Here is a 23112-nt window from a genome sequence, read left to right as displayed (position 1 = left end):
TGCAATTAACTCATCATAAAATCTGTACTGATCCAAAATACACAACAGGAAGCCTGCGTACCTCAAAAGACACATATGTGAAGAAAACCAACTGTTCATCAAAATGTAGTCCCACCTAGCTTGTGCATTTGCCTTTACACCATAGAAACCAATTCTGTGTAGTTATTTTGGCAATAATGTTTTACCACGTGCAATTTCAGGTATCCCTGAGATGAAGGATAGATAGAAGCTCTCATAACTCCTGTGGTTAACTCTGATACAGCTTAATATTAATGAGGGAACACATAGCCTGTAACTTTTGCAAGGAGGAAGTAACTTCAGAAATTATATCTCTCTGCTCACTTAAGCCTACTTAATTCTCTTCAACCCTGATCCTACTGATGCCTGTGGCAAGAACACTAATTACGAGATGGTCGCTGGTACCATTTTCCTCAGTTGCCTCTAACCCTGCTCACACACTACACCCCTGTGCCAATGATGCTTTCACTGCACAAATGCTTCCAACATTTGTTCCTACCACTGGAAGGAGGAGCTGAAAGCTCATGTCCTGAAAGCTCTTGCTAAAGCCCCTAATGTCTCACTTACCAGGCTCATGTTTTTAACTGGCCAGACAGTGGTGCTTCATAGCTGTGCTATGAGCTTTATTATTTCTACGGCTTTCCAACCTGCAAGCTTTCAAAACTGTCTATATGGTACAGTCTTAACAAGCAGGGAAAGGTCAGAGATTTAAAAGATGACATGCATAAAAAAATCTTAAAGTAGAGAATTAGAGAGCTGACTGGTATGAGAAGGTTTGCTCTATTAGCAGTGACTTTTGCAATATCATGGTTAAGGCTCTGGTTTTGTTCTGTTCTTTTGGGTAGTTTTGTCTTCAGGATGGCTAAGTTTGCATTCATGTATATCAGAAGACCTCTTTAATCATAATCTCTAAAATCAGAGGCAAATGGAAAGAAAACTCTGCTAGGGTATATGATGATTTGCTAAGCTTTCACAGAATTGTATTTGAATACAATTCTCTTGAAACTAGAAGACAGATTTCACCTAAGCTTAGTCTCCAGAAACAAATGGGAAAGACTTTCACAGGGTCATAAAAACTTGCTTTCTAGCTGGTCCGGAACACAGTATTGAAACCTCATTTTTAAAATTTTCATGTAAATACACTAAAAAAAGTGAAACTGCAATGCAGACCTGAGAAAACCACTAAAATTCTGAAGTTTTCTTCCCACTGGAAATGAAACGACATTTCAAAACCTTACATCTTATTTATGAAACAGTTTGTTTCTACAGAATTTTTCTCATGACCTTAGACTTCTCAGTCTGGTGGTGAGTTTACTAAATCCACCGTTTTTATCCAGAGAAGAATAGTGCACCAGCAGTCAACTCCCTGTCCCCACCCTATCCCACAGGAAGAGTTAGAACAATAGTTGTCCCACTGCTCTCCTTCATTCTAGCCCAAGCCGCCTACTGCTAACACCTCAGAAGTGAAACAATAAGGGTTTTTAAAATCACTTTTAAATGTGGTTAAGTACAAACTTCATTAAGCATCTCTAATTTCACAGTAGGTTCTGCAACTTGAGTGTCTCCATCAAAACAAACACATAAATCCACCTCCTGAATTACCTATTTTTTTGTTAGTGTCAATTTAAAATACGAAACGATGAAGATCAGCTTTATAACTGACCATGCTGCACTTATTTTGCAAAAACCTTTAACATTTTTTCTTAATTCTCTAATCCCATATCTATGCTGATTGCCTAGTTGAAAGTGTTCTGCTGTTCTTTAATTTGGAAAACTTATGCTTTGCTACTACCCTCATTTACCCTCCCCATAGGCTGTGATTGCACTAAAAATAGCTTTTCCTTCCTTCCCCTCCCCTTTCCTTTCCTTCCCCTCCCCTTTCCTTTCCTTTTTCCTTTCCTTTCCTTTCCTTCCCTTTCCTTCCCTCCTTTTCCTTGATGTCAGAGAACCTGAAATAAGGAGGGCTTCTGTCTTTCACCCCAGCAAGATCCATGTCAGGTCAGAATTAAGTTGCAGGAGGGGACACACTGGAGGGAAAAGATGCCATCCAGAGGGACATGGGCAGCCTTGAGAGGTGGCCTGTGCAAACCTCATGCAGTTTGACAAGTGCCAGGTCCAGCAACTGCGTCAGGGCAATCCCAAGCACAAATACAGGCTGGGTGGAGATTGGACTGAGCACAGCACTGTGGAGAAAGACTTGGGGGTATTGGTGGAAGAGACCCAGCCATGTGCACTCCCAGCCCAGAAAGTCAGTTGTATCCTGGGCTGTATCCAAAGGCAAGGCCATCAGGGCAAGGGAGGGGCTTCTGCCCCTCTGCTCTGCTGAGACTCCACTTGGAGTGCTCCAGCTCTGGGGTCCCCAACAGTAAAAGCACATGGATCTGTGTGACTGATCCCAAAGGAGGTCACAAAGATGCTCAGAGGGCTGGAGCAACTCTCCTCTGCAGATAGGTTGAGAGAGTTGTGCTTGTTCAGCCTGGAGAAAGTTCCAGTGAGACCTTGTAACAGTCTTCCAGTTCCTAAAGGAGGCTACAGGAAAGCTGGAGAGGGACTTATTATGTAGTGATAGAACAAGGGGGAATAGCTTTAAACTGACAGAGGATTGGTTTAGATTGGATATTAGGAAAAAAATTCTTTAATGTGAGGGTAGTGAGACCCAGAGAAGTTGCCCCATCTCTGGAAGTGTTCAAGGCCAGATTTGATGAGGCTTTGAGTAACCTGGTCTAGTGGAATGTGTTCCTGGCCATGATGGGGAGGCATTGGAACTAGATGATCTTTAAGGTCCATTTCAACCCAAGCCATGATCTGTCTGACGGCTATACTTGTTTTCTATGCAGGACTATACTAATTTTCTATGGAAATTTTATGTCTATCTGAAATAATACAAATATATCAATCCAGAAAATTTCCTTCTGCTCATTCTGTTCCTCTTGCCTCTGCTGAAAGCCACTATTCATGGGCAAAACAGAGAATAGGGAAATACGGGTGACACAGGAAACAATTTTTAAAGCAAATCAAGACAAATCTCTACACCACCATCACCACACACATTCTCATAGAGACTAACTTCTATGCAAGTTCTCCAGGCTCTGTTTAAAGCTTCTGATCAGTCAAGAGCTGTGGGAAGGGGTGGAGCATTTGTTTCAATTTGAACTACTTCAGCAGCAATTTCAAGAGCACTGGACAAGCCAGGTTTGAAAACATGCCTGAAAAAGGAAGGTACCACATCCCCTTTGCATCTCCTTTCTCAGATGCTGGCCAGAAACCCATGGTGAACCATGACCACAGTCATCAGATGCTTCTTCTCCACAGTATTCTGGCTGTGGACTGGTCCACTTTATAGTCTGCTTCCACAGCCTCACTCAATTTTATTTTAAAGTAATAGGGAAAACATAATCCAGTCATAAATTACTGCCCAAAAATTACTTCTGTGCTGAAATTTGGCTCAAACTTCCATGTAGGAAGTTTGAAATATTAAGATAATTCATTGTTCAAAGTTAAATGGCCTTAATCTGATACTTCTGATTGCAAAGTCAAGTTTTCTTGGTTTTGAAAGCTTTGTTAATGTAGATACTAATTGTCATGAATTTTGCAAGCCACAAATATACTTCTCACAGGTTTTCAGATGTCTATTAAGCTTCTCTATCACTCTTTTTAGCCCTTGAAAATATGCCAAAACACAATGTTAAATTATGTAGTTTCCCCATTGCATCCTGCCATATGTTGGATGATGTGCCTTTTAGAGTTCTTAGAGAGTTCTTTAGAGTTTTTAGAGAAACTCATAAGAAGTTAAGTATTTCCATGCTGCAGAACAATGAGGAATTTTTGTTAATACCCTTCTATTTCCTTGCTGATTTCAAAATACTCATGAGATGCTAAAAATCATCCTTTTTTTTTTTCCTTCCAGAAGTCTCCTTTTCTAGGAAAGTAGAAATCTCCACTTGCAAGACAGAATTGCTCCTATTTACAAATCCCCTAGAAGGTTGTGTTTAAAGTAGAAAACCACCACTCACCTTTCAGAAAGGTGCTCAACAGGTGATCTCTACATTGTCTTTAATCTCAACTTTCCTCATTTCCCCTTCCCTCCCTGGCCTCGCCTCAATTTATTTTTAGCATTACAAGGTCTAATTCCACTCTTGGTTGGTTTCAAAAGAAGAGAATAAATAAGAGTTATTTCTTCAATAAATCAAAGTTATTTCAAACAGTGTGTTGGGCCATGTCAACTGCAAACAAAATCCTCCTTGGGACAGTTCTACAACACTTGAAGGACATGCTTTGGAATAACCCAGGATAATATAGCAAAGACTGGTGCAAAGGGTCACAGTATTCCTAGAGCATTTTGAAGTGTTTTACAAATTGGCCATTCAGCCAGTTGGAGATCACAGAACTCAGTTAAATCCTAAGCAGTGAAGCCATAAGATGACTGCTGCTGTGTACAACCCTTGGAAAAGGGGCAACTTAATTTTACTGCCTTGGCTTTACCACTCTAATCATACTCAAAGTCAAAAAGCAGGACTAGAGGTCCACCTTAAAAATCAGTTACTTGCTGAAAGTTCGTGGACAAAAAAAACCTGACAAAAACCCCACACCCAAAACTTTCACAGTATCTTAAATCATGTCTGTTTGCATGTCTCTTCCGTTACTTTCCTCTGAACATCCCACCACACAATCCTCCCACCATTTCATCCTTCTCACTTACATCACCGTAATTACAGCCCTGGCTGATCTCCTTTGTGCTGATCTTGAGATTCTTTCTTTGGTCTTGCCACCTACTCATTTCTGATTCTTCTCAGATAACAGAACGCTTGTCTCCTTCCCAGACCTCCCACCCTCCTTCTCCCTCTTTCTTACACCATCCGGGCGAGTAAGAAAGCTATTCCCAAACTTATTATCTCCATCCAGTAAAGACTACAACAGCTCTGCTGTGGGCCTGGTAAGATATTATGCTTGTGGGCAAAACATTCTTTGCGTTAGGCTTGCAGAGGGCAAGAGTCTTAACCTTCAGAAGTTTACTTTGAAGTCTGGCTGATTCAGGTTGCCTAAATTGTTCTGTGCATCTACTTCCCACAAGAGCACATCTGTACATCTCCAGTGCAGATCATTCACTCAGTGTGAAACACTTAGTGAGGCTGCCTGCACGTGCACATATGGAGTCAACAGCGCACTTTCCCTTCCCTGAAGAACATACTACTCGTCTCAGGCTCTGTGTTACAAACTGCCTGAAGGCAGAGAGACAGGTATTGCCAACAGTTTCCACATTGTTACAAAGCCTAAGAGGACACAGGAAGGCAGGAGTGTAAAGGTCAAAGGGAGAGAAACCCCCATACTCAGAACATTCAACCTCTAATACCAAAAATGCAGAGAAACTCCAACAAAAGTAGTTCAGCATAGGCAAGACTGTAAGGCATCCAAGGGACCAAATATTCCCTGTTTTTTAGCTATCACTTGAACCTTAGTTGTATTCCAATCCCAATCAAGTGCTCTGTGCCAATTCAGATAAAATTATGGGTATTTTTCCTACTGGTACTGTGTTAAGGTCAAAGTGAAAAATATTCACAACAGTCACAGACCCAGCAACTAAGCTGAAATATCTATTATAAAACTCAAGGTTAAAGCACTTTATTTTTCAGTAGGTATAATGCTCTAAGTAATGATATTTTACAGCTACGTTTGTTGTATAGGTTACAGAACACCAGCACTGCAATCCACATCTCAAATCAGCATGACTCAGGCACATTGCAAAGGGCAAGGTTGCCTGCTTGCCTGAAAAACTTCTGCTTATTAGGAAGAAAAAAAAGAGCAAACATTTTGCCTTTTCACTTTACTTCAGCTTTAAAAATACCCAACAAACAAATCACCAAAGTCTTGTCTTAACTGAGTTTAGACTAACCAGCATAATGGCATAACTTCAGAAGAGGCCTGAATCATGCTGACTGACACACTGCACACAGGAAACTGAAGTTCTCTTTCTCAGGCTGAAAGTCCAAGCAGAGCAGAGGGCCAACAGGAGCCTGCTTTGCTGACTACTCTTAAATGCCACAGGGAGCCTGTGGCCAAACAAGGCAGAGAAAGAAAGGACAGAGCCCATTTCTGATACCGTGTGTAGATGACTTTGAAAAGTTGTAATTTTTTTTGCATGATTCCTGGAATTCTTGGGGATCTCCCAAGTGCAATCTGTGTTAATTAGACAGTTTAGAAGCAACTATTATTTCAAATTAATGCCATTCCTACTAGAAAACACATCACACTGAGAGAAAGAGAAGAACCAGCCTTCCAACACAGACACTGTGGAATTAGAATCACACTGTGGTACTGTGTGCACTCACAAGCTGACTAGATGGTGTTATTGCACATGTGTAATCACTAGTCATTCCACACTCAGTACAGGTAATATGATATAAAGAAAGAAAACACATGCTGGAAATACAACAACCACAAAAACCCCCAACCTGCACCACACATGAAATACCACTGTACAGCTGTGGGAGAAATTCTTGAAACAACTGAAATACCGTCCCATTTTCTTAGCAGGTATTTTGTTAGTATACAGGTGAATAAATTGTTTTTAAAGATGTACCCAGCCAGCCAGAATCTTGTTGATGTCAGCACGTAAAATGTGCTCCGAAGTCAGCATCTACTCTGCTCTTATTAGCTGTGACAGTCTGGGAGGGCTTGTACTGCTTAATAAACCCATCCCTGGTTCACAGGCAGACTTGCAGTGAGTCAGTGAGGTGTGGTCAGTTTGAAAATATTATGGTTAAGCAGTGAAATGGTGAACACCTAATAGATAGCCGGTATAAAAACCATCAGTAATCAAAGTAACATTAGCTTTGGGATATGGTAGTTCTGCAATTTTTGCTAAATTCATGTTATTGCATAAAATTTATAAGAAGGCTTATTTTACAATTCAGTTTTATCAGCAGGAAAGCTTTAGAGATGTTCTTACCATGCTTCAGATGTAGGCAGCTGTCATTCTGGGGCCTGTACCTGTAGAAGATTGTTTTCCTTTAACAAATTTCTGTTACAGAGTTTTTGCACATTCCAAGTAAGTTTGTTTGCTACAGTGTTACATGGAATTTTTTTTGTGTGTGTGTTTTTGGTTTTGTTGTTTGGGTTTTTTTTATGGTTCTTATACCAGCCATTTTTTGTTGGGGAAAACAGGGTGTTTCTTTATATCTGTTTTAAAGGCAAAGAGAAGACCTCACTGATGCTTTTAGCCAACCTACTAGGCAGCTATTAGTGTACAAAGAAACGTAAAATACAGTGAGAAAAAATACAGTTACTACAAAAGGTCTGTGTAAAGTTTCCAGCATCCAAAAATACCCCACAGTATTTGAGACATAGTTAAGTCTAAAGATGATACAACACTGAGGAGAAAAGCAAAGGTAAAACAGGACAGTGATTGCAGCAATGTGTAAGTTCAGCCAAAGATGTTGATGCCGTCAAGACTGCTGCTCAGAAAGGTGTAAGGGAAAGGAGGCACAGGTTGTGTGCATGTTCACAAGCTTACATTCCAAGTGAAATATCTTAAAATGTCCATCAGAAGCAAGTGTTAGATAAAAGCTTGTAAAAATTAAATAGCGCAAGCCCTGGTTTCTAGAATATACCTGAGGAAATGGCAAGTAAGAGGTGGTCATGGCCTACCTGATGCTGATTCCTGCAACTTTTCTCTCTTCCTCTTCTTTTTCTTCCCCTGAAAAATAGGAAAGTTTGTCATATCATTACATGAACAGAACTTTCTTGTAGTCACTTACCCCATAGCAAAAGCCATCTGGACACTGAAAATGTTAGGAAAAAACGCAATTATTTTCAGGGTAACTTTTCTATCCCACTTTTAACTCGAGTTCAATGGTTTGCTCTGAGCATTTATGGAGAAATATGCACATCAGCAATACATATATTTATATCCACATGGGATTACAATTTCTGGCAGTTTTTCAACTAACACTGGCAGCCACAAGCACCTAAAAGACTTCTCACACTCAATAATCTGATGACACGTATGTTGATATCATAATTTATGGCTCTTACAAGAACGCTTCACATATTCAGATACTTACACTGGCATACATGGTAGGAGCAGACAGGGTGTTGAAAGTACCTAGGACGACCATGACTTGTCCCCAGGGTGCAAACCAGCCAGCTAAAACTGTTCTGATAATGCTCCTACCTGAACAAAAGCCAAGTCTGGTGTGGCTGTGCCTGGCACTCTGCAATAACCAAACAGCAGAGACTGTACAGCAGAGCACCCTTAACATGGCTGAAGTGCAGAACACAAATGAATGCCTGGCAGCTGTCTTTCTGAGAGACCACACTGGCCACAGCGTGCCAACCTACACACTCAGCCTTCTCCTGCACCCCCATCTGTGGCAATGGCCACAGCTCCTGCTTCACACAGTCTGTCAGGAAACAAAAGGCCAGCTTAGACCCACAATTTTAAACCTCAATCATCTTGCATCACCCTAACCACCACTGATATTCCTCCATATGTTTTGTCTTTATTGCCCTGTACAGTCAGTGAAAGCTTTTTGTGTGTGTTTTAAGAAAAAAATAATATCCATCTATATTTTAAAGAAGCCTCCAATCAGGCTGCAATAGATGAGCTCTGGCAAAGGCTTGTGCAGTTGCTGTGAGCAGGGCTGCAGCCTGCTGCCCATCCTCTGGCCCCCCACTCTCATGGCTGGCAGCTGCATGTCCCAGCACAGAGCATGTCACAGTGGTCTCAGAGTGGAAGGGCTGAGGTGCTGGGACACACATCTAGCTCTGCAAGATGCTTGGATGGACAGCAGGTGATGTGAGAAACCACCTCAAACCCCTGCAGTGCTCACTGATTGATAGACAGCAATGGGAGGACTCCAAATACATACAGGCTGTGGCAAAGCTCCAGCACGTGAACTTAAGTAGCCTTCACTCTGCTCTGACAGTCTGGGCCTGCCTAACTCTCAAGCTCCTGTCCTTATTTATCTCAAGGCTGGCAACAGGGCTGGGCAATGCCTTGTAAGCAAGACTCTGAAGTCAGGACCAAGACTAGAAGTCAGAAAACACATTTCAAGGGCTCTGGAGAACTCAGAGCAATGTACTTTATCACTTAGGCACCAAGGCAATACTTTTTTAGAGGAAAATGCATTAGTTCAGATGTTAACATGGAAAAGTCATGGGAGGAAAGTTTGTTTTATTCTCTATATCAGACTGACTTCAAGTGCTAAAAAATAAACTGAAAGCAGATCTGAGATCTACCTATGAGATAACACAAGTGAAGGATTAGAAGTCTGGGCTGAAAACTAGTTGTCAGCATTCCCAGGTAAGATAGTTTCTGACAACTGCAGCACACACAGACACCCTCATGTTGTGAAAACATTGTGCTTCTCATGTCTGTCACACAATTTTGCATGACTGCTTTGGGTATCAGTAATAAAAACATATGAAAAAGATAGTTTCAACATTTGAATAGCATTTTATTTGAATTCCTAAAATCCTGAATAACCAGGCAAACCAAAAGAGAATAACTAAAACCAAACTACGTATTTTTTACTTGTACTGTTTTATGAAACAGAAGAACCACCCCTAAGTCACTTCCAACCCTCAAAATGCTAGAGTATTACCACCTGTGCTAAATTAATACAATTTCACTTTTTGGAAAAAACCAAGATGACATATATCTGAAAAGATTTCAGTGATAAACTGTGCTCTCCTAGGATCATCATCTGACCACCACTGCAGAACATGTGCATTCCTGGAGAGGCAGAGGGGAGGGTTGCAAGAGGAAGCTAGCAGAGTTCCTCATTGTAACATACAGGACTGGAGTATGTCAGAGCTATACTTCCACACAGGATGTAGGCTGGAAGCACATCAAAGAGATAACTCATACGTGCCACCTCACACACTCCAAATGTCTGTCAAGGCATTTAAGAAACCGCAGGTCTGCTGCTTGTGTTCTGTGGCATAGGCTGGGGCAGAACACAGGGTTCTCAAAGCTGACATGACCAAACATCACAGGACCATCTTGAAGCCTGATGTCCAGTAAGAACGAGCTGTCAAGACTCCAAAGTGGTGTGATTTTCCAGCAAGTAAATTTGAGACAAGCAAAACCCCCTTGTTTCTAGGGAGTCTTTCCCTAAGACCCTGCTTTTTCCCACCTATACTTCAAGACAGCTCTGTTGACACAGTCTGGCTACTGGAAATAAACCCTGCCTGCATAGTGTAAGGACAGTTTATGCTGTGTAAAACAGACAGAAAGAAGCTGCTAGGGCTTTCAGTTGTGTCTGTGCTTACAAAACTGGGCATGCATGTGAGCAAGATCAGCATTTCCTTCAGAGATAATCAGATAGTTTCTGTGTCAATGCATTCCGTGCCAGTTCCTACAGTTTCTGTTAACACTGTATTTCGGTACCTCAATCCTTAATGTTCAAAGACATCACTGAAGTAGAGAAACACTATTGTCCACCTAATGCAAAGGAAAATTGAGCCAGATGTCCATTTCTTATCTCAGTAGATGGTGTCACATCTAATAGAGGGACAGAAAGGAGCTCAGATCTAGGGTTAGGATCAGTCTCTCAGGACTGCAGCTTCTGAGTTTGATATAATCACATTTGGCTACACTGACAGCTCATTGTAGGCACCAGAGTGTAACCATGAAGTGCAGGCTATTTGATATTTAATTATAAAACAAGAGTAACTGTAAGAAAACTTCTTAACATATACCTATATATATATATATATGTATGTATGTATAACAGCAGGCTCTACCATGAAGATTACTTATACAAGATTTGCATAAATGGACTATTCTGAATTAATTTCAGCTAAAGTTCAGTCTGCATTAAGACTTCTGGGCTTGTAGTGCTCTTGAAAGCAAGACATCCCTTTTTTTCCTTAGGTCTAAGAAAGATTTCTGGATAATAAGTGATCAAGTAGAAATTATGGAAAATTCACAGCTGTCCAGTACAACATGAGTTTCCAGACATTACTGGCCATTGTCTTAGGAAAAAAACTTTCCATGTTGTCTTTTCCCCTCAAAAACTGTGAATTTCATAAGAAGCATCTTAACAACAACAACAAAATCCCAAGTTTTCTGGATGCTTGAAGTGAAAACAAATGTATGGCTTATGTCATATATATGTTCACCATCCTTTCATCCAGAACTTTCCACAAGTTATAGAGAAAAAGAAGAAACAAAAATGATTTTAGAAGTTACAAAAAGAAAGTGAATTTTAAAAAAGAACCTTCAAGTAAGTGACTTACATAGTTGTCTCTTGCAGACCAGCCTGGATAAAGCTGCATGTGTAGCTGCCTTTCTTTACGAGCTAGTTCATAATATTTTGCTTGTTCTTCACGGGAGAGAGCATGCCACTGCAAACAAAATAAACACACCTTTAGATTAGGAACTAACCTATACCTAGGCAACAGATGACTTGAGCAAGTGTTTTAGTGACTTTGATTCAGCCTTTCCCCACTGCAAAAATGGATTCATTAGCAATTACAAGCACCTGTGTTTATTAACGACTTTCAGGCATTTGTCAGCTCTGCAACTGCCAAGCGCCTTGAGCAAGACAAAAAATTATTTATGGAAACAGGGCTCACCAAATAATCTGCTCATGGAACCAAGCTTTCCCAACACTACTTAAAAAAACCAACAACAAACAAACAAAAGCAAACCTCAACAAAAAAACAGCAACAAAAACAGCCTTCAGCTCCTGGCAGAACTGAGTGGGCTTGTGCTGCTTTTAAAGGGCAGCAACCTCCCCTTGACAGAAGGGTCTGCTGTCTTAGTTTCAAGCAGCAACTAGACACAAGTTTTCAATGTCTTCAACATAGAAGTCTTTCTGGGCACCAGCACCCCTGCTCCAAAATCAACTTCTAAGTATTGAACTTTAGGGTACCTGCTTTCTGATTGAAAAAGGAAATGCCAACTGCAAAAGTTTCAAAGATAAAGAAATCACAGAACTACAAATTACATGAATTGATCTTTGTAGCCAAGCAGGAATAAATTTCCTGGTTTCATGTACTCAAAAATATCTCCCCCCCCCAAAAAAAAAAAAAAGCAAACAAAAACCCCTCACAACCTGCACATTTGGAAAGGTACCAGCTACATTAGTATCCAGTAATTTTGTTCTTGTTGAAACACCTATCATAGACCTGAACCAGAAAGAGTAAAATCCTTTTATTTAGAATTAAGTTCCACTGCTGCAGCATTAGATGCATGTTCTTGTTTGACAACATCCATGGGGAAGTAAGGGGAGAAGAAGTTATTAAAAAAATCCGAAAAACAGACAATCGATCATTAAGAAATCATTAAGACATTCATACAAGACTAACATACAGAACTAATATTTCAGATCAGATCACATTTCTATGATTTAATGTGTTGTTTGGTTATACATCAGAGGATGTGAACTAAAGCTCTTGCCCTGCCTTGACTCAGCACGTTGAATGTGTTATTGAGAGCACAGCAGCTCAGCCTGTCTGCAACTCTCAAACTCCACATGCACATTCAGAAACTGGAAGGCAGTGAACACAATGATGTGGCATCAGGGAGCCCAGCAGCATGCCATGTCAGCTCGTGAGAACAGAGGTGGTGCCTCCTCTGGGATAGCACAGGGTAAATAGTGACCATGATGACTGAACATAAAACACTTGACAATAATTAATGTCCAAGCAAATGCATTGGATAACTCATGCCTCGTTTGCACCACAGGAAAAGTGGAATTTGAGGTACTTCTATGGAGAACAGTAACTTGAAAAGAGGAGTCCAAGCTGCAGAAAAAGCATGCAAAGGACCCCTGAGGCTGATTCCTTACCAAAACAGAGATAAATAAGCCACTGCCTTTGTCCAGGCCAAGAAGACAAGGCTGACACACTAAGCAACTAAGATAAATCATCTAGGATTGCCATCACCTGTAAGGGTAGTTCACAGATCACAGAATACTGTGAGTTGTAAGGGACTCTCAAGGATCATCAAGTTCAACTCTTGAGTCCAACTCAAGTAAATAGCCCGTATGTGATTCTAGAGACTTGCATGAAAGCAAAGGCAAATACCAAGATGTCCTTTAAGAGGAGGTAACAAGAACAACAGAAAGCAGAAGACTGCATGAACTGGGACAAGTACCAGTAGATTTCTGCTCTGTTTGGAGGGGGATGTCTTTCAACTGTAATATAAAAGGAGCACTTTAAGGTCATGTACTGATTTCCCACTTAAAAGTACAGGGTTTTCAGAGAGTCACAGAGCCTTGGTCAGTGATCAAAAGGAGATGTTCACTGGGAATTTGAATAATCCCCACTCAAACTCATACTGATACAAAAGTCACCCTTTTTCTCATTTCTGGGAGTCAGTTGCAAAATGCACATTTACCTCTGCTTGGAAGAGTAACAGTGACAGAGAACACAAAGGCTGTTCTGTGAGTAGGCCTGCATAGGTTTTTTTCTGAGTGTGGAAAGTACAAAACATGACTACAATGCCACAGAAGCATACAGCTCTCAGCAAGGCTCTGGTACATGTATTGAGATCATCAGTACTCAGCTGATGACTTCAGAGACATTCAAAACTTGGCTGGGAAGGTTCCTGAGCAACCTGATTTAACTGGACCTGCTTTGTGCAGATGTTGGACTACATGACCTCTGTGGGTCCCTCCCAACCTACATGACTACAACTGAACCACATTATATTCACTTTTGAGTTTCATCTCCAGTGGCATCCAGTGTTCATCTTTGAATGATCCTTTCCTGCTCTGATGGACACCAGCCTAAGGGAGGACCCAGAATGTGATTAAAATGCTTCTATTCTGTGTGACTGAGGGTATTTAATGTCTGAGATGCTGACACCATAACCTGAGTGGAACAGACAAATTTGATGATGTTGCTAATGCTGAAAAGAAGAAAATCAAGATACTGCTTTTATTTTTGTTGCATGTTTTATCTTCTATAGCTAATTTGATAGTTGCACATCAGTTATCACCTCAAGCAGAAAGTCTTCACACCCAGCTAAAGAGAAACACAAATTAGCAGCACACACGAGTGCTCACAAACCCTCCTGTACATACCCTTCTGCCAAGGATCTGGTTGATAGCTGCGCTTTCTTTCAGAGTACACTCTGCTACAACGTTTGCTCTCATTTCTTTCATGTACAACATGAAAGCATTCAGAGGTTTCTTAATATGAGGTCTTTTTGGCTCTTGTTCTTTTCTCTGTTCGTGCTGAGGCTTCCTAAAACGTGGTTGGGAAAGGGAGAGGAAAGGAAAAAAAGCATTAATTTGCCTTCAACCTAAAAAGATCCAATGGAAAATTACTAACTTGTGGTTACAGTAGCACTTAAGTAGTAAGAATGAGAATTTCAGTGGTCATGCCCTGTCCACTTTCATATTTTTTAGTTTAATACTCAGGGAGGTTGTCAGGTTGACATTCTCTAGCAAGTAACGTTTAATCTGTGAATCTGCTCCAAACTTGTCTCAATTCTCTTTTTGAAAGGCTATTCATGGTACCCTAAAAGACCACTGCCACAGGCAGGAGAATAGCTTCTCACCCCCTTCTTTCCTAGGTCTTTTGCCTTTGGGTACTAAGCAATGAGACTGATTTTTACTAGCAAATTTTGCAGGTAAGAACGTTCCCAGCAGAAGTTCATGTGTTCTCACACAAGCACCAGTCACAACTGGACAGGTCCATGATTATGACAGAATCAAGATGGCTGTTGCCAATGGCTTAAAAGTGCTGGACTGGAATGAAAAATGGCTTCTCATTACCCTTAACAAACAGTGGCCTACAGTCCTTGTTTTAGTTATAGGAGAAGAGTTAAAATTCAAAGAGGTCATGAAAGGCACTTCTTTTTAAGTGCCCTTGACTCTTCTTCAGACAGAGTTAGTTCTCAAACATTTATTTATTAAGAGCCAGAGCAGAAAGGCAGACTCACACATGCATTAGCTCACTGTCGTTGTGCAGATGTTCTTGTTTTACTTGAGGTGTTACAATAGCTGGGTGAGGGATTCCAGTTGTGTGAGGGCCTGGAGGACCAGGAATCATGTGATGCGAAAACCTAAAAGAGAAAACAAAGCAAGGTCTGTAACCCCACTGAAGACAGGCATTAAACACATATGACAGCAGCAGGACACTCCAAGAATGCAAATGCTATGGAGCTTGCAATGAAGACAACTATTAAAGAGCACAGGAAAAATATTTGGCTAAGATTTGTGCATTGTAGCCCAATTATTCAAGAAAAACAAGCAAACCAGTCAACATTTTTGGTTGTAGAGAAGTTGTTTTATTACCTTTCAGGCAAACACTTCTAGCAATGCACACAAAAAATATTTAATGTTTGTACTGTTGCACTGTCTAGCAATAAAAATACACATTTCTTAACCAAAAAAACGTATTGCCACACCAAGATATAAACATCCTTGAAATATCCACCACCAGCCAATGCAAAGGAGGAAACTGCCATGCAGAAACAAATAAAATGAAAGAAGAGTCTTTTCAAGAAGTCCCTGATGGCTGTCTTTACTTTTCAAGGTACTTAAGGTAGAAGATTTTAACATAATTTCATCTGAACCCACTATTCTTACCTCAAATGCATAAAATGAACTTTGAAAATCCTGCATCCTGGATGAAGGATGGGAGCAGGGAGAAATTTTTGTCCTAATTAAAGCTTCCTTTCAGTTGTACAAGAAGGAAATGGAAAACAAAACCACTAACTAAATAATCCCACCCTACTAACCCAGGTCATTCTCAAGAGCAGCTGAGACAGATCTTGAAGGTGCTGCGCATTGCAAACTCTGGCACAGCAGAAAACCTGCATGCTGTATTTTAAACTGGTGGAAAGTACTGTTAACATCAAAAGCAAGCTCATGCTCCAAAGTTTTGCTGAACAAGTGACGGCTAAGGAATGGCATCCAGCCTCTCCTTTTACCATTCCCTAGTCCCCTTGTTGCCCTTTTCCTTCATGTGATCAAAATAAAGGAAACACAAAGCCCTGTAACCAAATCAAGTGATTTTATCATGGAGAAAGAACGGGTTTTCTTCCCAATCACCCTGACAGGCACATGCTTATCATTCCCCTGTAAGAAGTGAAGGGACAGTGATAATCCAAAGGAGCCCACACACAAAGAGGTAAGAGGACCTATCACTCATCAAGTGGCCTGCCTTAAATCCCTGTGCAAGAGGATATCTCTTCTACAGATCACAGAAAAAAACCCCAAGAACTGTATATTGCAACCTCTTGTACACCAAGCACAGGATGCAGAAGCTGTCTTTAGAATGCGAAAGCAGAGCATAGGAGGTCTGGAGTGTGTCATGGCCAAGCCTCAATTAGCATTGCTTACTTGCACTTAGACATAAAGACACAGTGCCTGAGTCACACACCAGTACTGTGCTGGCATCCCCTGCCATTAGTGGCTTTGGGCTATGAAATACCTTCTTGTGAGCAAGTTTCCACACAGAGCATTACCTACATGATTCAAGACTAATTACCAATGATTTTGAAATTGGAACTAGAGAACACAGACTAGAGTGACAATCCACCTGGTTGCACACTGACATGAGCAAAACCCAAGGATGCTATGCACAACGCTATATGTTGCATCTAGAAATGAACTAATGACTCATTTCAGATGAAACAGCTCAATTAATTGTTGACAATTCACTGGTGCTCCTCATTGCAACACTTCAGAGACTGACAAGAAAATGCTGAATGAGACCAGTGTGGGATCCAGGCAAACTGCATATACACACAAAAGTTAAATAAAAAATGTATGCGTAAGGGTTTAGCTGACTGAAAAGCAAGCAAAGGCAGACCAAGATGCAAGCAGAAGAGCAACTTGCCCTCTAATGCCAGCAGTTACTCCCCAGTCAGTCATTCACCTCCTACACCTACCTGGACATGGAAGGGTCGACTGAGAGTGAGGATGGATAGGGCTGCCTGAATCCACTCGAGATGGGATATACAGGCTGACCTTGCCTGAGGTCACAGAAGAAAGGAACCCATCAATCATGTGATATGGTATTTAGTGGTTATTCTAGAGTTACAAGCTCTTGATGGGAACTCAGTACTAGTCACAAATAAATAGCAAGAGCTAACACTTTCAAGAGTTCTCCTAATGAAACTAATGAATACTTAAATGCTTTGAACTTTCTCTCTTGCTATTGAAAGATTCCCAATCTAAGTTTCCACTGGGAGGGAAAGCAAAACAACCAGCGTTCCTCCCCCGGGGCACACACACATGCACACTCCTCAGTTTCTATCTCTCTCACCTAGTTTTAGAAGCACTGGAATCAGATTTGTTAAAAAAGCTCTTAGGAAAAAAGCATCTTATTCCAAATAGTTCTACTGTAGATCAGAGCAAGAACACCAGATGGTGAATTATTAAGCTAAAAAGCCTTTTGAACAGTTTTATTAAGTCTTTGAAAACTTAGGACTTTCTCCATTAGCATAGTAAGGTACAAGTGGACAGCTTTTCTAAGGAGAAACTGATTCCATAAAAAAACCCCAACCCAACTATGTAAAAGCCCACGGCGACACAAGCCTGTCTTACTACTTAAAGATCAAATTTTGCAGTCCAGTAAGAGAAGCTTGCATAGAAACTTTTACTTCCTTTCCACTCCCATATATACAGAATATTTTGCCACCAGTCCATCATGTGGGGTCTTTAATTTTTATCATCATCACATTTTGATTATTTTCAGTCCACAATGGTCCAGTCATGACTACAATGAACACCCTGAAGTAGCAGGTGATGGTAATGTGAGCAAATACCAGTTCAGCCCAAACACCTCCACGAACCAGAGGGACACCACACACATCAATCCTATTCAAACAGTTGTTTATCAACTGGTCAATCAGCTCTCAGATGAGAAAAAATGGAACCTGGCCTTTATAAGGTTCAGAACACAGATTTTACTCTTGGAGCACATTACTGGAAATGAGCAGTGCTCAAAGGGAAGAGGAAATTAAAAAAAAAAAAAAAAAAAGTTGAAGGAAGTCTCAACAGCACTACCTCACAGCAGGGAGCCATAGCATAAGGGACAGCTGAGTATGTCCCACTGTTGGTGAATGCTGCTGAACACATCCCCACGTCTTGTAAGGTTGGATCTTGTCTTGCCTCTTGTTTCTCTTTCCCCTCTTCCCTCCCTCCAGCTTCTGCACCAAGAAACCATCCAGAAGAAATGACTGACCACATCTGGAAAATGCATGCTAGCAACTGCCTGGTGGCAGTGGAAGTGAGGAGTCAGCTAAGCAGCCAAATGGGGAAGGGGCAGGGAAGATTAAAAAAAAAGATACTCAGATACTTCCATATTTTAGTTTGATATCTACTAATTTTTTGTTCCAAAAAGGCATGTGGCCTTTCCTGAAAGATATGCCAGCAATACAATATTTCACCATCTTCTGCTCTACTTTCTCTGCCTGTTGTCATCTGGATCATGTTTCTCTCCCATGGAGACATTAAAAACCAAAAAAAATCTGCAACCCTCATTGCATGGGCACAGAGTAGTCACAATAAGGATTCTAAAGCACTGCAACTGTGGCCGAGTTCCCTTATTCCCTGTTTCAGGAGATCTCAAGGGAAGTATATATCTACCTCAAGCAGACATGAAGCACCCTGCCAAATCTATTCCTCCAAAAATTCCTCCAAAAGCAAAATGACACCCTGAGTGGCAGCAAGAGATCATGAGAGAGCTAGTATTAGCAAGAGCAGCAAGATCTCCCTGTGGCAGATGCTCCTCTCCATACAGAAACTGTAAAAAGCAGCACACTATAAAATATTGTTCTCCGTTTGGGGCAGTTTCAAGATTCATCCCCCCACACACTTCAAAGTTCTTTCTTACCTCCCCTCTCTCCAGTAATTGCAAATTTGTTTATTAAAATTTACATTTAATTACTTAAGAACTGTTTTCAGCTATCTTTCCAAAAGCTAAGATCCACAAATGTGAACCATAAGAGACATGCAGACTTCAAAGTGAAATCTAACACTTCAATTTCTGTACATGTTCAAAAAACAGATTCATTTAATTTCAAAGATCAACATTTTTTCATCTTTTCAACTAAAATAAAGTAGCAATTTCTTACTGGAATGACATTACTATTATTTTGTAAATGCTATAATTGATTCAACAATAGGGAATGGTGTGAGCATGCAGGTGTCTGAAAAGAAGCTAAAAAATCTTACCAGCCAAGAGGTGGTGTTATCTGTCCAACCCCCCCTGGAGATAAGGGATAGAAGGTAGGGAGATCAGGAGCTGGAGGATGCCTGGACATGCCTGTTAAAAAGCACAGAAGAATGAGTGAGTTTCCCCTCAAAATACTCCATGTATGACCTACAGTTCCCAGCTGATACTACAGTGCAACTAGTGCTCTGGATAAGGAATAACTACCTTCTTGGTTGGTATTAAAAGCAAAAGGCTCCACAGGCCACCTTTAAAACAATTTGCACACAATACTGCAATGCAAAGGGAGATACTGGAAAAAAACAATGTGGAAGGAGGAAATAAATGTATTGGTAAGGACCTGTGCAAGTTAAGATCTCCTGTGAAGTGCATTAGGTGCTGCTGTCCTCTCAGTGGTCTCACCAAACCTGACAGGATCCTGAGGACCTCTTCTAACACATCATGAAACAAGGGGAAAATAAAGCATTGTCAAAGAGGCAGCACAGCAGAGCTATTAGATTAGGTAAATTGCTACTTTTATATTTTCACGGGCTCCCTTATGGATTCACAGATTTTGGAAACTTGCTACCACAGAGGATCAGTGGTTAATTAAGAATCATTTTCAGGCCTGTAATGGTCACACTTGATATGATTCATTTGGCTTCCAATTGTCACTCCAGTTCCAACTAAGCTCTTCATCAAGTTGACTCCTGTGGGCTCCAAGGTCAATCTGTTTTGCAATGGTAGTATTTCATGGAAAAATAAGAGTCCCATCAGGAATGATCCATCAGCTCACATTCCCCAGAACACAGAGTCCTACAACTGCAAGAATCACCTCAAGATTAAAGCTAATCCTCATCCCAAAAGGGTCTGTGGTCTCCATTCTTCACCTAAACCTTGTGCCCCCAGGAGACATGGAATTACAGTTGCAGAGGCCACAAAGACATTGGTTTATTTAAATGTGTTTGGGGAAGAGGGGGTGAAGCAGAAGGAATTGTTAAGTCTACTTCACATGTTAAATCAGCTGCTTTAAAAGGGCATAAATATTTATGTGGTGACACTCCAAAGGTCCAAGACTGAGTGTGTGCTACCTTGAGACTTAGTTTATAGACTGATGTTACTGATTTATTCCCATGCCCAGTTTGTATTTAAATCTTCTGAATTTCATTACAAGATTTGAAGAATATCTGTCAGGACCATGTACAGGAAAGCATGGAAAATAATACCAGTGGTATCATTGTCTCAAAAAACCTGAATTTTCAGACTTGGAACCAGTACCTAAGTGAGGATCGAATTTCCAGTCAGTTATCTTTTCAAAGGTGTAAAACAGCTGGCAGCTGACATAAAAGGAAACACTTTACATATCCCAGGGCTTTTACATGAGAGGGAACATCTTTCCAAGTGGTTAAAAAAAAAGGAAACCAAACAAGGTGTAAAAGAAGCACAGCACCTCATCTCTCACATCTCTGATGATGAGTGATGCTCCTGGAAGTGATGACATGACCATGCCTCTGCCAGGCCAACTTCTGCACAAGGAGCTGGTCCACTCCTTCCCCAGAATCTGCAGTTCTGACCCACGGAGACAACACTGCTCTCTCTTAACTACTGCACAGTTGTTATTGCTAATCCAAAACTTCTGGCCCCCTATGGAGGGCTACAAGCACCTAGTACCTGCAGGAGCACACACAGCTATCATATGGCCAGTGCCCTCCAAAGCAAGTTCTCTTGAGCGGGTTAAGAAAAAAAAAAATTAAAATTAAAAAAAATAAAATAAAGACGTGACTGCCTTTAGGAAGGTGGTGCTGTGTGTCCATCCCAAAGTGCCTTGGATGCAAGAGGCAGTGCTGAGGGCAAGCTGCTGCAGACCCCCTCGTTGGACTCCCTTCGGTGGGAGGAAGGCACCCTGGCATCAGGGCTAGGGCGCCAGGGCAGTGCCTTGCTCCAGACCCACAGTGGGAGGTGAGGACAGAAACAATGGTTGGAGGCGTTTGGCAGAGGACCTGAGGAAAAAAAATCCTCTCTCTGCAGCAACTGCACGGGCTACTTCACTGTGGCTGCTCCCACATGCCGGTGGCGCCGAAACAGGGAGCATGGACAGAAAGACCACACACATCAAGGACACCATCCCAGACAAAACCAGTAGTCTCCAGCCTGCATTATCCACATCATCCATCCCCATTTTTGCCAGACACTGAGCAAAGGGATCAAGAGCCTGTTCAGGAACACCAGAGGGCAATGAGCTTTGTGCCTCCTGGCACAGCCCCTCAGCAGGCTTGCACTCGTGACTGGTGGGATGCTGGACAAGGGAGAGGGTAGAGAAGAAGCTGAAGAGAAGATGTGCAGCAGAAACAAAAAACCAACAAACTAGATGTTGTTCAGTTGGGGTCTGCTGTACAGGAATACAAAAATAAACTGCATTAAAAGCAAAAAAAATGGGGCACAGAAGGGCAAACTGAGTGTGCAGTAAGCAAAAACCTCTTGAGCTCACAAACAGCGAGTTGTGCCCCAGCTGTCATAGCCAGCTTCAGAAAGAGGTGGAAATCCCATTCTCTTAACATGTAGCACCCCTGGGATTTCAAGGAATGAGTGTGAATATCCTTCTCCTGGGCACTGATGCAAAGGAGGAAGACAAAAAAGGACAGGAGGTCTCCATTTGCTTCTTCCAAGTCTGAAAGAGATATTATACATGTATTTACAGGCCAGGCTTTCCAGGCAGAGTGCTTTTTTTGTATTCCTTCTCCCTAGAAAAAAAACAAAACCTAACCAACTAACAGCAAAAACCACACAGAGCCACCAGGCCATAGCATTTTCTGGATGTAGCCCATGTTATTATCGCCATAGCAAAGCCAAAATGAAACCTAGGCATCCAGGGAAAGACGGAACAAAAAAGTCTCTCTCAGTGAACAATGATGACTAAAAGCCTCTTCAGATAAATGGGACAACTGTGCATATGGATGTGTGCCCAGGTAAAGCAGAGCTTCAGGATTTTGTCAACTGTGTGTCACAGCACGTGGTGGGACGTGCGAGTGCAGAGAGAGGCATCCTCCAGGACCAGTCATGGCACTGACAGACTTCCTGCCCATGCAGAGATATCCAGACTACAGTGAATGCCTTTGTAAAGCCCCTACTCTCTCTCCTTCTCTCCTCACCACGAGCTCTCCCATGCAGGCCTTTCCTGCTGAAGCTCTTGCCCAAACCCTGGCTCAGACCTGTGGCAGCCATGGCCAGCCTTCCCCTTGCACCTCCCCAACATCCATCACGTTCCTCCCCAGCTCTTGCAACCCACTGCAAGCAAACACACCCTTCCAAGGAACCCCTTGTGTTCTCCTGGGTATTGGGCAGAAGCTCTTGGCACAGGCTGGGCTTGACACCTTGGAGACTGTCTGCTCTTCCCTGAGGGCCTGTGGATTGACCCTGAGCAGGGCTGGTCTGACATTCCCAGATGTGGATCTAGGAGGTTTTTCTGTTTGCCTGAAGGGGTCCTAGAGCTACAGAGAAAACTGACATCCAGGACTTGGACACCTAAAAAGATGCTTTCTGCAGAAGGCAGCCAGCATAAGGAGGTTAAAAACATCTGATTTGTAAAGCTTTTACTTGCACAGGCTCAAAACTACTTTTATGGGCAATGCTTTGATTATGCAACTGATGTACAGAAGAATATGGACAGGCAGAACACAAAGACATAAAATAAAGTGAAAGAAAAGGTTTCAATAACACCCCTCTGGTCTCAGAAAGTGAGAGTTGGTTGCCCTTTCTGTATTTGCATGCTGCAAACCTTGGGCACCATAGAAGATGGTGAAGACTGGCTCCTGCTTACTGAGATTCTGAAAGACTTTGATGAGAAAAGCAAGCCCAAATTATCATTTTAGAAAGAGTATAAAAATTCAGGCAGCCAAGTATCAGCATCAAAGCAGAATTACCATCTCTGAAAGTGGGATATGCACCTGGAAGCCTCCCTCTAAAAATATTACA

General features: G+C 41.6%; 1 protein-coding gene across 4 annotated transcripts in view; it reads right to left on the bottom strand.

Annotated features, from left to right (window-relative positions):
* LEF1 (lymphoid enhancer binding factor 1) overlaps positions 1-23112 on the bottom strand; it is a gene marked incomplete at its 5' end in the record, with an annotated part of 70408 nt that overhangs the window by 6491 nt on the left and 40805 nt on the right. Inside the window, 7 exons of one of the 4 annotated variants that reach the window (XM_083860993.1) lie at positions 6965-7005; positions 7663-7711; positions 11260-11367; positions 14055-14217; positions 14918-15040; positions 16874-16957; positions 19164-19254. In XM_083860993.1, coding sequence (XP_083717119.1) covers positions 6971-7005; positions 7663-7711; positions 11260-11367; positions 14055-14217; positions 14918-15040; positions 16874-16957; positions 19164-19254 — 653 coding nt within the window. In that variant the 3' untranslated portion in view covers positions 6965-6970. The remainder of the gene's footprint in view (positions 1-6964; positions 7006-7662; positions 7712-11259; positions 11368-14054; positions 14218-14917; positions 15041-16873; positions 16958-19163; positions 19255-23112) is intronic. The other 3 variants (XM_083860992.1, XM_083860995.1, XM_083860994.1) reach the window with 3 other exon arrangements.

The sequence above is a fragment of the Zosterops lateralis genome, assembly GCF_965231275.1.
Source record: "Zosterops lateralis genome assembly, chromosome: 5".
Taxonomy (NCBI): domain Eukaryota; kingdom Metazoa; phylum Chordata; class Aves; order Passeriformes; family Zosteropidae; genus Zosterops; species Zosterops lateralis.
This window is presented reverse-complemented; position numbering and strand designations above follow the sequence as displayed.